Below are 16,665 nucleotides of genomic sequence, written 5' to 3'. Positions count from 1 at the left end.
GATAGCCAGATCTTTCATAGTCTAAGAGGAACAGATATTGCACCTGTATAGCTACATTTTGCTGAGAAACTGCCATTGTTTCTGAATAACAAGAGATAACAACATACTTATTGTGGAAAGGCATAAAGGATTAGTTCTATTCCTTCATTTCAGTCCAGAGCTATATCCCAAAAACTCTTTTGCACTCACTTGCTCATATTGTATGTACCATCTTCCATGTAATTGATGTCAGTTTTGTCACTCTTATACTCGTATACATATGTCACTTGTATACATAACGAGTAACAATACAGAATTTCACTACTGCACAAAATAGTGCAAAGCTATAAAGGGACATCATTTTAAAACTGTTCTCATTTGGGAAATATGCCATACTTTTCCCAATTGAAAATTCATTCAACATAACTGTAAGGTGAATCTATCTTTTGCAATGAGATAGCTAACATAATCCCCCAAAATGCAAGCCATATACAAAATTGATCAGATGTAAGCTCTGCAGGTGGAATGTTTTCACTGGGGACTGAATGCAAATACTGCAGGATGGGTATCATACTGAGAGAGCTTTCTGTAAATATGAACCAGATCTGCCAGAAAAACTACAGCAGATGCAAAAAGATAAGGAAGTACAAAGCAAAGCAAAGGACTGCTGAGAAAAAACTAAGACTACTGTTGGGAGAAGAAACAAGGACAGACACAGAGCAACAAGTTTTTTTCCTGTTTTTTTGATTCCTCTTGAGTTCAAGGAAAATTATTTTTCAAATAAATGAGAAAGCATTTACAAAATACTGATTCTATTACCAATTTGCACTCCTGTTTAAACAGCCCATAAGACACTGAATACTGATTTATCATGGATAAAAGAGTTAATAGTGCTGTTGTTATCTAATGGAACATGGCTTCTTTATCCCTAATGTAATCTTCTGATTCTAGGACAAATTACAAGAAAATATACAACTATTTTAGTCACCTTGGAATGCTATTAAAAAAACAGAAAATGAAAAACCATCATACAAGATTTGTGGGGAATATGGGACAGAGGAAGAGGTTCAGACAGTAAGATCAATATCATTCTTCTGGTCTGCATTTATCAGAATGAAGGAGTGCGAGAAGAAAAAGAACCTTGCAGTACATTCCTAAATAAATACAAGTCCATAATATATACAGTTTTTACTCCACTGCAGTAAGAACTGGGTTATGGTTAAAGGAAACCTGGAATAAAATTACAAAATGATAAGAAAAACTCCCAATTGGTGATTTACAACAATTAGATTATGACAACTCTCACAGCAAAAAAATATTCCAACACTTTCATAGTACCTAAGCTAACTCCACACTACGGTAGGATTCGTCTATTCTAGATTGTTTTAAGGATAGCCTTGTTCATTGTCCATTTCTTTATTTTATCATTATATCATAAGCCTGGGAGCATTTCCATCTGTTCTATGATATGGATGTAAAAGACCTAACACAGTAATGCTATGAATCCAGTTGAGGCCTCTAAGTCTTAATGTAACATGTAAGTTATAACACTGAATCAGAAGACATCACTTTCCTTAAGACAATGAATGAATGCTACAAAGAAACAGATTCAGTGTAGAAACTTTATGGAGTAGAGCAGAGATGAAGGGAAAAAAAAGGACTACAATCTTAACAATTTCCACTCTAGGAAAGCTTGAGAAGGATAACCACCCTGAAGTATCACAGAATCACACAGAATCACAGAACGGTTGAGGTTGGAAGGGACCTCTGGAGATCATCTAGTCCAACCCCCCTGCTCAAGCAGGGTCACGTAGAGCATGTTGCACAGGATTGCATCCAGGCGCGTTTTGAATATCTCCAGAGAAGGAGACTCCACAACCTCTCTGGGCAACCTGTTCCAGTGCTCTGTCACCCTCACAGTATTACTTAGTAAGAAACAAAATTAACCAAAAAGTATTAGTGAAGGGTATTACTAAAATGTGAGCATCAAATAAATTACCTAACTTGACATAAAATCCAGTCGCAGCAAAGGAGAAAGAGCATAATAACTTAGAGTCAGAACCTTTTGAAACTTCAGCTTTTCTGCAGAATGAAGGTTACTCTCTGATATGTGAGGTTAGGAATAAATGAATACAGAATCTTTACATTAAATGACAAAAACGTGGCTATGCTTATTTTAGCTGTCAGTAATGTCAAACATCAGTGTAGTACTGAAAGAAATCTACATATCAATATATTCTTGGAAAAAGAGATCTAGGTTATTATTCAACAACAATGTTAATTAACCTGTCAAGATGACCTCAGCTGAGGAGGGAAGAATTATTTGAGCCTCATGTTTGAATTCCTTTGTTCTCTACAGGGCTTGCATTTCTGATAAGGATATATTCTGCTACATCTTCCTGTTTGCATACATCTTCTGTCGAAAATCGCAGTACTGAAATCAGACAGTCACAGTCCTAGAAGACATAGTTTTCTGGGTTTTCCTCCTGCTAATTTCAGAAGATCTTCCCTTTGTCAGCTGTTCAAGCCATGGTAAAACCATTTGAGATGAATGGTTAAGATCTTCTGCACCTTTTAAATCCATGGCTCAAACTGTGAAGTTCTCTGCAGAATTCCTTAATACGGCTGAACAATTCTTTAAAGGGAAGACATCCCCCACAACATTTGAAAGTTCAGTTATTACTATTATGTAGTATCAAAGAACAAAGATAAAGATATAGCTAACTCAGGGAATATTAATTCAATATCACTGGAGATACAGATTCAGTTTTAGTTGAAAAATCTCCAATTAAAAAGAATTGTTTAAAACAGTGAAGAGGAAGAAGAAGCTACTTGCTTGTACATTTTTCCAAAAGATTTTAAGAAGAAAATGCTGTCAGAAAGGTCTTGCTTCAGAAGATACATAGCCATGGAAAATGGAAACTTTTCAGTGACTGAAAGTTGACTGAGAACATTTTTTAAAGTAAATACTAAAGCTCCTTTGTCCTTATATGATAGAAATGTAAAGATACAGTCACTACAAAGTAGGTATACATTCCTCTCAAATATAAGAATGAAAGATATCCTTCCAGCTCTACTTCTCTACTTTGCTCTTCCAAATATGTAAATTGCATATATGTAAATATGTATATATTTCAGTTCCTGGCTTACTTGATCCACGCTATTACTATTATTTGGAGGAAACCACAATACATAATCTAAGTAATTTTAATATATTCAGACCTTGTAATTTGATTATCTATCCTCCCCACTGGTGCTTTCATTCACCAAGCAAGACATGCCTCATAAGCTGTTCTTATATACCTTCATCCTTTATCATGTTTTCTTTCAGGTATGAACTGTCCGGAGGTGCTAAACAACAGATCCTTACCTGTTCCTGGCTCTTCTCCATAAGTACTGATTCACACATTGTGTATTCTTCATTGTCAACAGACACAGTTGCACTGCCCCAGCGGTTGTATCTGCTGCTTTTACCCTGTTGACAGCATTGCTGCATGTAACTATTGGACAACAGGCTTCTCATGTTGCAAGTAACAGGCTTCTCATGTTGCCATCATGGATGGCTATGTGCTTTTTAGGAAAGACAGGCCAGGAAAGCGAGGTGGTGGAGTTGCTCTTTATGTGAGAGAGCAACTGGAATGTATTGAGCTGTGCCTAGGGGTGGATGAAGAGCGAGTCGAGAGCTTATGGGTAAGGATCAAAGGGCAGGCTAGCATGGGTGAGACTGCTGTGGGTGTTTACTACAGGCCACCTGATCAGGATGAGGAAGTCGATGAGGCCTTCTACAGACAGCTGGAAGTAGCCTCACGATCCCAGGCCCTGGTTCTCATGGGGGACTTCAACCACCCCGATATCTGCTGGAAAGACAACACAGCTAGGCACAAACAGTCCCGGAGGTTCCTGCAGAGCATTGGTGACAACTTCTTGACACAGGTGGTGGAGGAGCCAACAAGGAGAGGTGTGCTGCTGGACGTCGTACTAACAAACAAAGAAGGACTGGTTGAAGATGTGAAGGTCGGGGGCTGCCTTGGCTGCAGTGACCATGAGATGGTGGAGTTCAGGATCCTGCGAGGAGGCAGCAGGGCACCAAGTAGGATCGCAACCCTGGACTTCAGGAGAGCAAACTTTGGCCTCTTCAGGGACCTACTTGGAGGAATCCCACGGGTTAGGGCCCTAGAAGGAAGGGGCGTTCAAGAGAGCTGGTTAATATTCAAACATCACTTCCTCCAGGCTCAAGAGCGGTGCATCCCTATGAGTAGGAAGTGAAGCAAAGGAGGCAGGAGACCTGCATGGATGAGCAAGGAGCTCCTGGCAAAAGTCAACCAGAAGGAGGAAGTATACAGAAAGTGGAAAGGGGGACAGGCCACTTGGGAGGAATATAGGAACATTGTTAGAGTATGCAGGGATGCAACGAGGAAGGCTAAGGCCCGTTTGGAATTAAATATGGCTAGAGATGTCAAGGACAGCAAGAAGGGCTTCTTCAAATACATCAGTAGCGAGAGGAAGACTAGGGAAAATGTGGGCCCTTTGCTGAATGGGGTGGGTGCCCTGGTGACGAAGGATGCAGAGAAGGCAGAGTTACTGAACGCCTTCTTTGCTTCAGTCTTTACTGCTCAGGCCAGCCCTCAGGAACCCCAGACCCTGGAGACAAGAGAGAAAGTCTGGAGAAAGGAAGACTTTCCCTTGGTCAAGGAGGATTGGGTTAGAGATCATTTAAGCAAACCTGACACCCACAAATCCATGGGCCCCAATGGGATGCACCCATGAGTGCTGAGGGAGCTGGCGGATGTCATTGCTAAGCCACTCTGCCTCATCTTTGAAAGGTCATGGAGAACAGGAGAGGTGCCTGAGGACTGGAAGAAAGCCAGTGTCACCCTGTCTTCAAAAAAGGCAAGAAGGAGGACCCTGGCAACTACAGGCCAGTCAGCCTCACCTGCATCCCTGGAAAGGTGATGGAGCAGCTCATCCTGGAGGCCATCTCCAAGCATGTGGAGGAAAAGAAGGTGATCAGGAGTAGTCAGCATGGATTCACCAAGGGGAAATCATGCCTAACCAATCTGACATCCTTCTATGATGGAATGACTGTCTGGGTAGATGAGGGGAGAGCAGTGGATGTTGTCTACCTAGACTTCAGCAAGGCTTTTGACACTGTCTCCCATAGCATCCTCATAGACGAGCTCAGGAAGTGTGGGCTGGATGAGTGGACAGTGAGGTGGATTGAGAACTGGCTGAATGGCAGAGCTCAGAGAGTTGTGATCAGCGGTGCAGTCTAGTTGGAGGCCTGTAGCTAGCGGTGTCCCCCAGGGGTCAGTCCTGGGTCCAGTCTTGTTCAACTTCTTCATCAATGACCTGGATGAAGGGACAGAGTGCACCCTCAGCAAGTTTGCTGACGATACAAAACTGGGAGGAGTGGCCAATACGCCAGAGGGCTGTGCTGCCGTTCAGAGAGACTTGGACAGGCTGGAGAGGTGGGCAGAGAGGAACCCCATGAAGTTCAACAAAGGCAAGTGCAGGGTCCTGCACCTGGGGAGGAATAACCCCATGCACCAGTACAGGTTGGGGGTTGACCTGCTGGAAAGCAGCTCTGCGGAGAAGGACCTGGGAGTGCTGGTGGACACCAAGTTAAGCATGAGGCAGCAATGTGCCCTTGTGGCCAAGAAGGCCAATGGTATCCTGGGGTGCATCAGGAAGAGTGTTGCCAGCAGGTCGAGGGAGGTGATTCTCCCCCTCTACTCAGCCCTGCTGAGGCCACATCTGGAGTACTGTGTCCAGTTCTGGGCTCCCCAGTACAAGAGGGATGTGGCACTACTGGAGCAAGTCCAGCGAAGGGCCACAAAGATGATTAGGGGACTGGAGCATCTCTCTTATGAGGAAAGGCTGAGAGAGCTGGGCCTGTTTAGCTTGGAGAAGAGAAGGCTGAGAGGAGATCTTATCAACGTGTACAAGTATCTGAAGGGAGGGTGTCGAGAGGATGGGACCAGACTCTTTTCAGTGGTGCCGAGCGACAGGACACGAGGCAACGGGCACAAACTGAAACACAGACGCTTCCATCTGAACATGAGGAAAAACTTTTTCACTGTGAGGGTGACAGAGCACTGGAACAGGTTGCCCAGAGAGGTTGTGGAGTCTCCTTCTCTGGAGATATTCAAAACGCGCCTGGATGCAATCCTGTGCAATGTGCTCTAGGTGACCCTGCTTGAGCAGGGGGGTTGGACTAGATGATCTCCAGAGGTCCCTTCCAACCTCAGCGATTCTGTGATTCTGTGATTCTGTAATGGGCTCTATCACAAATGCCTCATTAGAGCTTGGAATGGGAACTTGTGTATGAACAAAGAGGGTTGAGAAAAACTGAGCCAAAAATGCTAATGCAGATAGGATCTGTGAACCTCAGTTTCTCACTGAGGTTCACAGGTCCTGTCTACATTAGCATTTTAGTTCAAACCCTCCATGTAACTCTTACATGTGCAGAGCTTTTTTGTTATGGACAAATCAGCCTCCTTTCAGAGGAGAAACACAAGAAGGTCGACTCTAAGTGCCCCAAAAATGTGTTCCAACTCCTTTTGCACAAAAGAGTCTAAATTAATAACAGGACATTTTGGTAACTTAAAACCATGTGAGTAATGGGAACATTTAGTTCAGAGGACCAGACTAAATATTGTCCAAGGAAAAATCTCAGAACCATACGTAATGCAGATACGGGGGATTCAGCACCAACTATTTCAATCTCATGATCTGCTCCTTTGTACTAGACTATTGGCTAATGCAGACAAAGCCATGGTATGTAAGGTCTACTATTTCTCTTAAAAGAAGAGATTGAAGGCATTCCAGAGACCACTGTATTGCAAGTATGAATAAATGCTGACATTTAATAGTCTAATCAAATTAGTTTTTTATGCTTGCTGTCTCTGCTTATTGAAAACTCCTCTAGTATTATTGACATATTCAGAAACATCTCCACATATTTTATCGATCAAGTAAACATCATTCTTCATTTCTGCATTTTAATTCATATGGATGCTTAGCATTTTATATAGGCATGTTAAGTTTTCCAAGTGAATACTTATACTAAAGTCAAGATAAACTATAAAATATAATGATATATTAAATAAGGGCTAGAGACCTATTAAAAAGGTGATCATATTTTATTGTTTATCTTGATTTCGGATTTAATATTCACCTGGAGAACTGAGCAGACATATCATTGCAGCAATTGCTGATTCTTCCCAGGACATATTTAGGAAATGGCAGCAATAACTTTTGGTAAATAAAAAAGAGAGAGAATATCAATTTATTGGTTTTATCAATGTGATTAGAGGTCTGCAGAATTGAGAAAGAAGAAGGACTTATGAAATGGGGGGTAAGTGTAGTCCAACCGAGTTGAAGAGAAGGGATTCAGACCTCTCAAAAAGTAGGAAGAAGCTGGAGTACGCTCATGAATCAAACAAGAAGAGAAGCTTGGATAAGATATATTTCCTCCAATGGGTTCTGCAATTAGTTGAAGGCAACCTATCCTTTTTTATCCTAGTTTTTACATGATTTTCATTGATGTGATGTCTAAGCATCTTCCAAAATTACATTCAGTCATGCAACTAACACAATTGTGAGAAACCTAATAAAATCAGATCCCCCAAAGATAAGTATGAAACTTTGTAAATTACATTAACAATGAGTAAGGCCTCAGAATGAAATACGAATACTTTGGAAAAAGCTGAGAAACCCATTGCTGCTTTTACGTACATGAAGAATTCGGTCTTATAGAAATGCTTTTTGCATGCTGTATTTTTGTTTCTTAGTTTTACTTTGTTTTTGTAACCAGGTTTTCTGAAACAGAAATCAAAATAATATAGGATACATTTTAAAAACCAAAAGTCACCTCAAGAAAATTCATTTCAGCATATACTGATCTCCACCACATCAACTTCTATCCACAGTGACTTTAAAAATCATACAGGTTTCTGAAAATGTCTATATATTTTCTCCTGTCAAGCTACAGTAGCAGAAGGGAAAGGCTAAAAGCTCCCCAGATAACTATGCTGTAATAGCAATGATCTTCTGATAATGCTTCATCTAGAGCATCTCCTTTGGATTAATAAAACTTCTGAAAATAGAGCTAATGAAGGAGAAGGGGAAAAAAAATTCAGTTTAGGAGAAACCACAGGAAATGCTGTGAGATTTTATTCATCACTCATATTTCAATTAAAAATACAAAAGTACTATGACAAGTACAAAATAATCTATATTTCTGCTCTTGCTCTAGGTGTTGTCTCATAATAGCTCGACTGACATCGAAATAAGTAAATAAAAAGAAAACCCTTAAAATATTTTTCTAGTTATGAAAATATATTTTTTATTTGACATTGTTACTCTTGTCACTATTGAAAGCAAACAAAATTATGCTTTCCACATACTAAATATAGTTCTTTGGCTTCTAAACTTACAATTTTTTCTTGCTGCTAAGGTAAAGTTTAACAGAGATGAGATACAGAAATTTTCCTAGGCATTTGCCAGGAAATTTGCCAGTGAATTTTATTCCCTTTGTTATGTTAAAATGATAAAAAAGCTAACTTGGGAAGAGGAAAACATTCTTTACTGACAGAGCTTCATCTATTTGGTTATATCAGACCTCACTGCAGTACAACTCATTATGTAGAAACAGGATGCGTGTATTTATATAACAGTTTTCCTTATATACGTTAAATAATTTCATAAGTAGGTGAGTCTGTATATCTAAAAGAGATATATAATTTTCTTTTGTTATTCCATCAAAAGCAGTGATTGCTCTTATTTACCTTACATTAATGGTTTTGCTCTTTTTATATTTCATTAAAATTATTCAAAAGAATTTTTTTCTTAATATATCAGCAGTCACTTTTGATATTATAAATATTTTTAATTGCAGATACTATAAGCAATGTGAGTGTGTTAGGTTTTCATATAAACAGAAACACAACAATCAATTTTTTCATCAAATATTTAAATATTTTTCCCTGAAGAAAGTGTACAAAATACAGAGATTTGTCACTAACTTTGTATAAACAGGATATTTGATAGAAGTCTATTTCTATACTTTTGAATGTTTATTCAGTATTTATTACACAGATTTTTTCCTTAGAAACTGATTTAATGTTTTTGGTACAGAAAACAACAACAAAAATTTGTTTTTAACATTTCCACAGCAGAATGCCTTCAGTTCTTTGTGAGTTTTTTTCATTGTTGTTTTTGTTTGTTTTATTTGAACATTGTTTCTTCTCACCAGCTATCATGGAGAATAAGAACACTGATCCAGAGCTCAGTTTTCCACTGTAGTCAGTGATGGCTAAACCAAGGTCATTACATTAATATGACTACTCACATAGCACAACATAGTAATTTAGGCATTCTAAAAAAAGATAAGTCCCAACTCAAAACAATACAAAGGCAGACTTTCATAATCCCTTTTCAAATCTCTGGAATATCAGCAAGTGAATAATTCATACTTAAAATTACCATTAAATTTTCTATTGCAACTATGGACTTAATCTGGAAAATCAACCTAAACTACAGCTGTAGCCAGGAGTAGGTATAACGTGATCTACCTGTAGTATCAAATGTATTACAATACTTCTTCAAGCTCTCATTTCCTAAACACTAATCTTCCATCCTCCTCTTCTTCAGTGGACCAGAGAGAAATGCAGATCATAACAAGTTTCTTTGGGTCCCCTTACTGACATGACTCCAAAATGCTCCCACTATTAAGCTTGCATGGACATCTTTTGGAAATATTTTTATTGCTGTCTAATAATTCTTTCCCATTCGGTACTTGAACCTTTTGTGCCTTTCAACCTTTTCCCTTGACATAAGGGTACTAGAATAGGGATGCCAGCTTCCTCTGTGCTCTGCACCCATCCAATAAATCGGACAATAGCTTCTTGTATATGTAAAGAAAAAAAAAAGGACACATATGAGGCCAGAAAGGAGAGCAGTTGTGTTAAACTTAATGATTGTCTTTGCCATCTACTGTGTTCTAAAATTCAATGTCCAGACAGTAATATCTATCTCTTCTCCATGTAATAAAAGAAGCAGGAACGGAAGCAGGAAGACAAAGAAAAAATGGGCTGTGAAAATTATCAAGATCTTCCGAGACTCCCAATTACACTTGTCATTAAAAGTATGTGCTACTCCCCACAAAGCCATGGAATTGCATTTGTGTTGTAACACAGTTTGGATTTGGTCAATATTTTTAGTGATTTAAAATTTGTCTATGCTCTTAATTCTCTTCTATATCTGATTAGGTACAGCACTAATTAGTTAAGGTTCTGTAGTGGATATTTATGTTCTTCTTTAATCTTTCATAAATTCATATATTTTTTTGCTTACATGTAGCCAGAATGAAAATGAAGTTGTCTAACACAATTACAAGCCTAAAAGACTTGATCAGAATTTCTGAACAAATAACTGGTATTTTTAAACTGAACACATGGAAAAAGTTACTATTTTATGCTGCAGGATTTCATTAATGTCATCTGAAAGGTACCTAAGTGTACTCTTAAAGGCATCTTCAACCCTTAAAATACAAACACTCAACCCTTAAAATACAAATACACTGGTAGCCACCTGAGTCCAAGAGTGACTACATTCTTCAGTAAGCAAAAGTGCAAAGGCTCCAAAATAAATGGTGAAAAAAAGGTTAAAGGCTGTGAGGAGAAAAGCTTTGAAAGCAAAAAGTGAAATTTCTTTTTTTTTTCAGTGATTGAAAACAAGCACCAGAATTTATTCAAAATTTGCACACAAATATATTTCTTGGATCATCAAAATACAAACTCTGTATATCTTCCTGATGCATTTTGCTCTTTCCTCCCAGGTCCTACCACATATAACTCCCTTTGTCCAAGGGAGCTTTTTCTTCTTTATTGATGCCTGCCCAGGACTTTGACAGCTTCTTTGCTGCTTCCTTTCATTTCCTCCATTCTCTCCACCTCCCAACAACACATTTTCTCTCTTAACCTTGTTAAACAAGTCTTCGTCTTCTGATTTGTCATTAGCTCCATCCATCTGTCTACCTTAAGTCTCAAATTACTAGTTGGAGATACATGAATTTAACTGAGTTAGGCTCAGTCTTTTCAGAAAGCTCATTCCTGCAGTGATGGAGCACAGCAGGTAGCCAGTGCTGCTGCAAGGGCAACTATGCTAGTTATTACTGTCTCCCTTTTATAAATTTGCTCTGTCACTAGCTTTTTATTTTTTACATGCTCTATCTTGTGATAAAGTCATATGCTATATACTCTTTCTGTAAGTAAAACTTCTATCCATCCTCTCTTCAACAAAATACCATAAGATCATCAAGATTTGAAGATTTATGGTGATTACATCAGATTGATGCAACAGGTACCTTTTATATTACTTTCCTGCCTCTTTATGTATTATTATTTTAATACCTTTGTTAACAATTCATTATTACTGGATACTAAAGTGTATGAACTTAACAATAATGAATACCTTCTGTGAAGAACAACATGTTTTATCTGAAGATTGATCACTTCAGAGCCTTTCTTTTAAATTTCAGCTAAAGATTATGCAACCAAATAATATTCTTAAGCCTATTTTAGACCTTTCTTACATTTCTACAGGCATAAGCTAAGGAGAAAATAAAGGCATTCTATGTGGATTTTCACTTTACATAAAGTTATTTTGGTGAAATTCTTAAAAACTATTATCTTTCCAAAATGCTGCTCACAAATAGCACACAACTTGGCATTTTTTTAGATTCATATTTCTCTGATGAAAATTTTTACATTTCTCCAAACTTCTAAAAGCTGTAACCTTAATAGATGAGCATGTAATTGTGAAAAAAAAGTCAGCACATTTGATTATACGCATCCCATGGTGCCTCAATTTTTTTAGATTTAACAGTCTGTCTTACCATTTCCCCCAGCTTAAAAAATCAAAGAAAATCTAACATGAATATCTTTTCTTTTTTTTCCTCTCTACTAAAAGTGGAACATAAATAAAATCCTTGTATTGCCCTCGATTATGTGCCAGGAAAAATTCCAGCTTCAGATATGGAGCTTAACAGGTAACACTGCTTATTCATGAATCATTCAGGTTAAGCTTAAGTGAAGATTTGCACCAAATAATGCTGAATTATAGAAGGAAAATTATTTTGGATGGAAAGTAGTCGAGAAGGTAAACAGCAATCTGCAAAGGGATTTTGCAATAAACCTACATATCTTCTGTATATATTAGATACTTCTGAAAGTCTCAATTCATAGATATTCTTTTATTTTTCCATGCCTAAGCAAGTAACAAGGGACAATATGACTTTCATACTCCATTCTGAAGTCAGAACACTATCATCACTTTAACTTCAACTGAATCTAAAACATCAGTTGTGTATAGAGTTAAAACTGATGCCCCTATGGTTAACATAATAACCCAGAACAAAGTATGTTTGATAATAATACATTAAAAAGAAGCCCTGAAATTGTTTCACTGAGATAACATGTACATTTTATTCATGAACAGCTGAGGGACTGGGGTCTGTCTATTTTAAGTAAGTGAAGCTGCCTAAATGTGTATAACTAAAGGGTTGTCAAATTTTATAAATATCAACTGCATAGTGATTTTTCCTCAACGATAAAGCTGCAGTGCTCCTGTCCAAGTTTCCACATTCATATCTTTTTGTTCTATTCCTATTGCATGTGTACAGATAATTCTATAACCACTGAGTTCAGGTATACTACGCAGTCATTTTACTACAGGTAAGTATTAAAGCTGACACTTTTGGAGCCCATCAGACTTACTGTGTATGCACAGGTCAACTTTAGAGTCATATGCAGCAATACAATGACACAGGCTTTGCATGTAGACTAGTTGAAAAACATATTCAATCTCTGGAAATGTAACCATAGTTATCTTTTGAAAAGAACAGTAATCCAGCCACACAAATTCATAAAATACAGAATTCTCTCCCATACCTGTGCTTGAAAGGCTAACGGAAAGAGACAAGTTGATTTGCCTTGCTTGCTTTTGCCTGCTAAAGGAAAAGAAAATAGGCAAGCCTTGACATCATTATCCATACCTAAACATCTGGTCTCAATTCCACTCCAGAGTCCAGAAGAGAGACACTCCCTTACAGCAGAGCCAACTAGCATGTATCCTGAATCACAAGTAAATATAGCTGTAGATCCATATGTGATTTGAGTTCCAATCTTATTTCCATTTGGAGGTGTTGGAAGTTCTCCACAAGAAATAACTTTACAGCAAAAACAAAACAAAGCAAAAGGAAGTATTTGAGTATCACAAACACACATGCAACAGTATGTAATACTTATCAACCAGCTAAATAAATGTCACAGCCTGATGTATTCTGCTTGGTAGAAGAACTGGATGAAAAGCTCTGTGTACAAAGACTATTATTTCCTCAGGAATAATACCCAAAATTTGAAAAAAAAAAATTGTCTCTGTAAAATTTTTTAAAAACCACACTGCTCGAAATGTTATTAACTAAATTGCTATTTAATTACCTTGGTTTTGTTTGCAATTTTTTAAACTATTTCAGTATTAATATTGTTGCCATTTTTTAAATTATATTTTTGTTTCTTTGAAAAGTTGTCATCTTTATCCTCTAGTTGATACCAAAATGCTTGCTCTTCCATTCTCACAATGCATTGCAACAACAAACGAACCATTTTCATGGAATTCCTTGCCATTTAGTTACAATTCAAAACAGTTTCTCATTCAAAATAAGAATTTTTATTTAAAAATTTTACGAACTAGTAAACTATTACTGAACAAGATGTTAGATTATCAGTGGGTGAAAGCAGCCAGAGCACATTATGTTAGAAGAATAGGTAAGCAGTAATATTGCAGACAAAACTATATAGATCTATATAACATATATATAGATATACATGTAGATATATACACAATATTTTAACACTAGCAGAGGCCAAATACTGCAATTAACTTAAAAAGAAGAAAACTCCTCCACATTATAAATGAAATTTCCATTAGGATGCAAAGAACTCCAAAATAAGGTTAATTTCCAAAGTAAATATTTTGTTTTCTGAACTGCATTTTTCCGTCTTTTATTTAATATTTAAATATATTCTAAATATGAACAAACTGCAGTTTTCTGGATTATCTACACATTTTGTTTCACTTTTTTAAATAATTGTGGATCTACATACACATGTATATATAGATACATGTATCAAAAGCACGATCACATCTCATTCTATTAGAGTGCGAGTTATTAGGTATTTTACAGAGGAAAACTTGTGTGGTTTTCAGGTATACCTATAGAGCCGTAATTTTCAAACACAGACGTCTAAATACATAAAGGAGTCTGCTTTTCACAAGGCGCTAACTAAAGCCACACATGATGGATTATTTTGTTCTCCTCGTTTAAAGTATCTCTCCATAGGGTATCTCAATATTCACTATTTTTTTTTTTTTTTTTGAGAAGTCGTTACTGCAGGCAATTAGGATATCAAATTATGGTGGGAAAGATGTGGACCTGCACACTATATGGGAACCAGATGAAAGGGGGGATTATTTTATTTCTCAAGTGTTAAGGAGGATGCAAAGTTTTAGAATTTTTCTAGACTATTCAGCATTTCCGACCTACAAAAGTATTCTCCCTGGTTTATACCCAGCATGTACAAAATAGAAAAAGATTCTTCATGACTTATTTGTATATTTTAGGGACAGGGAACTTAAAAATCCAGAAGTGTGCATACAGACATTTCCTTGTCACTAAGCCTAATGGATTTTATTTATAAATAATAGCCTCCAGGATACCCAGGAACTGTGCCTGAGAAAAGTTTCTACATTTTTAAGTAAGAATAAAGTATTTTTATAAAAATATTTTTTATCTGAAGCTTACACAGGAGAGGTAGATAGATACAGATGTAGACAGACAGATATAACGTGTACTCACTTTGGCAGTAAGGCCGCTCATTTCTCCAACTCCAGGTGCCATTAGCAAGACACTCAATAGATGCTGGTCCCAGACCATAATAGCCTGGATCACAGCTGAAAACTACTTTTGTTTTATACTCATAATGTGAACCATTCACTATTCTCCATCTTCCATGCTCCAATGTAAAAGAATTGATGCTTGGACATGTAACAACTTTAAAAATAACAAAAACACACAGTTATTTCTGGCTTAGTACATTGAAATTAGGAAAATATGTGCAATTATTCATTCAGAAATATATCTTAAATATAGTGACATTATGTTTGAACAACAAGGCTCTTGAAAAAATTCAACGTAGGTTCATTGTCATGGAACTACTATGCCACTTTTGATCAGACATGAGAATCTTTACTAAAATGCTAGCTGAATTTTAATACAGGAATTACTTTCCACCTAGGTAAAGTCTATGACATTTTAAAGTCTGATTTCAGGAGGCTGCACTTTGGTGACAGGGAAAGCAATATTGATATGCAGGATCGATTTTCAGCAGAAAAGCATTCTTATCTCACCTCTGAATTCTACATGTTCTTCCTACCACCAAACAAAACAAAACAAAACAAAACACACCACCTTTCTACAATCTATTTTCTTTCTCCCCATCCATGTTGTTTCTTTAGATAGAGAAAATGACATGAGGAAATGTACTAATTTATAAGAACAAGAAAAAAAGAAAAAAGTGAAAATCCTTGTAAACTATTATAGGGTAAGTTTCCTTCTCCAAAGTTCACTGGGTGAACATCTCACTGAGTGAGACGATGCAAATCTTAATGGATATCTGATGCTCTGTCTGACATTTCTGTGTCAGTCTTACGATCACCTATGTGTTCATATCCCACTTACAACTTTTTGGGAATCTGTTTCTCCCTGGAACTGAACATACATTTTCTCTTCAGTGATGTTCCCTGGATTTTAGATGATGGAGGATTATAATGATGGGCCAGATACAAATAATCAGCAGTAGTTTCACAGAACTGTGAAATACCAGAGATTTTGCAATTCTGGATAGTGAATAGGGTTTTTTAGCAGTATAGGAGCTCTCTAAAGAGCTGAGTTTTGCATAAACCTCTGTAACCATAAACTTCGATTTAGCTGAAAATTAATTATCAGCTTGAGTGTATTCTATGATGTGTAGTATCCTCCTTCTTCTGTTGTCACAGAATGCTTCAATATATATCTGATTAAAATAACTTAATGCCACCAATGACTCACAGGTTAAAGCAACCAGAAGCTGAAAGTTTAAGTAATGCAAAGTTTTGTGTCTTAGATAAATAAACACAATGTACAGTCAGGTTCTTATTCCCTGGAGAATTTTTACATATTTCTTACCTACACAGCGAGGTGTTTTGTTGTGATTGCTCCATGTACCATCTGGCTGGCAGACTGCAGTAGTAAGTTCCTTGGATGATAGTCTATACCCATCGTTGCAAAAGTAAGTAACACGGGTGCCAACTAAGTAATCTGTGGTTAATATTCCACCATTTACTGGAGCTTTAGGAATTCCACAAGATATTGCTAATCAAAGAGAAACACAAAATATTTTTATTGGTTCTTCACTATAAGCTGCCTCTTGCCTCAAAGGGTTTATGCTCTGTGCTGTCAACAGTCACATATTCATACAAATGGCTCTTTAACTTATTAATGTGTGTTTTAAGCCTAGAAATATTAATTATCTTAAAATTAAGGGATGAAACCTCAGAAAGTTTTTGGACCATTATTATATCTTC

At 37.1% G+C, this 16,665-nt stretch overlaps 1 protein-coding gene across 1 annotated transcript in view; it reads right to left on the bottom strand.

Moving 5' to 3' along the window:
• The window catches only part of CSMD3 (CUB and Sushi multiple domains 3), a 734,654-nt gene that overhangs the window by 69,575 nt on the left and 648,414 nt on the right, over window positions 1-16,665 (bottom strand). The window contains 3 exon segments of the mRNA XM_067292283.1: window positions 13,037-13,210; window positions 14,900-15,094; window positions 16,268-16,453. Of these exon segments, the coding sequence (XP_067148384.1) occupies window positions 13,037-13,210; window positions 14,900-15,094; window positions 16,268-16,453 (555 nt within the window).

This window comes from Apteryx mantelli, chromosome 2 (assembly GCF_036417845.1).
Source record: "Apteryx mantelli isolate bAptMan1 chromosome 2, bAptMan1.hap1, whole genome shotgun sequence".
NCBI lineage: Eukaryota > Metazoa > Chordata > Aves > Apterygiformes > Apterygidae > Apteryx > Apteryx mantelli.
This window is presented reverse-complemented; position numbering and strand designations above follow the sequence as displayed.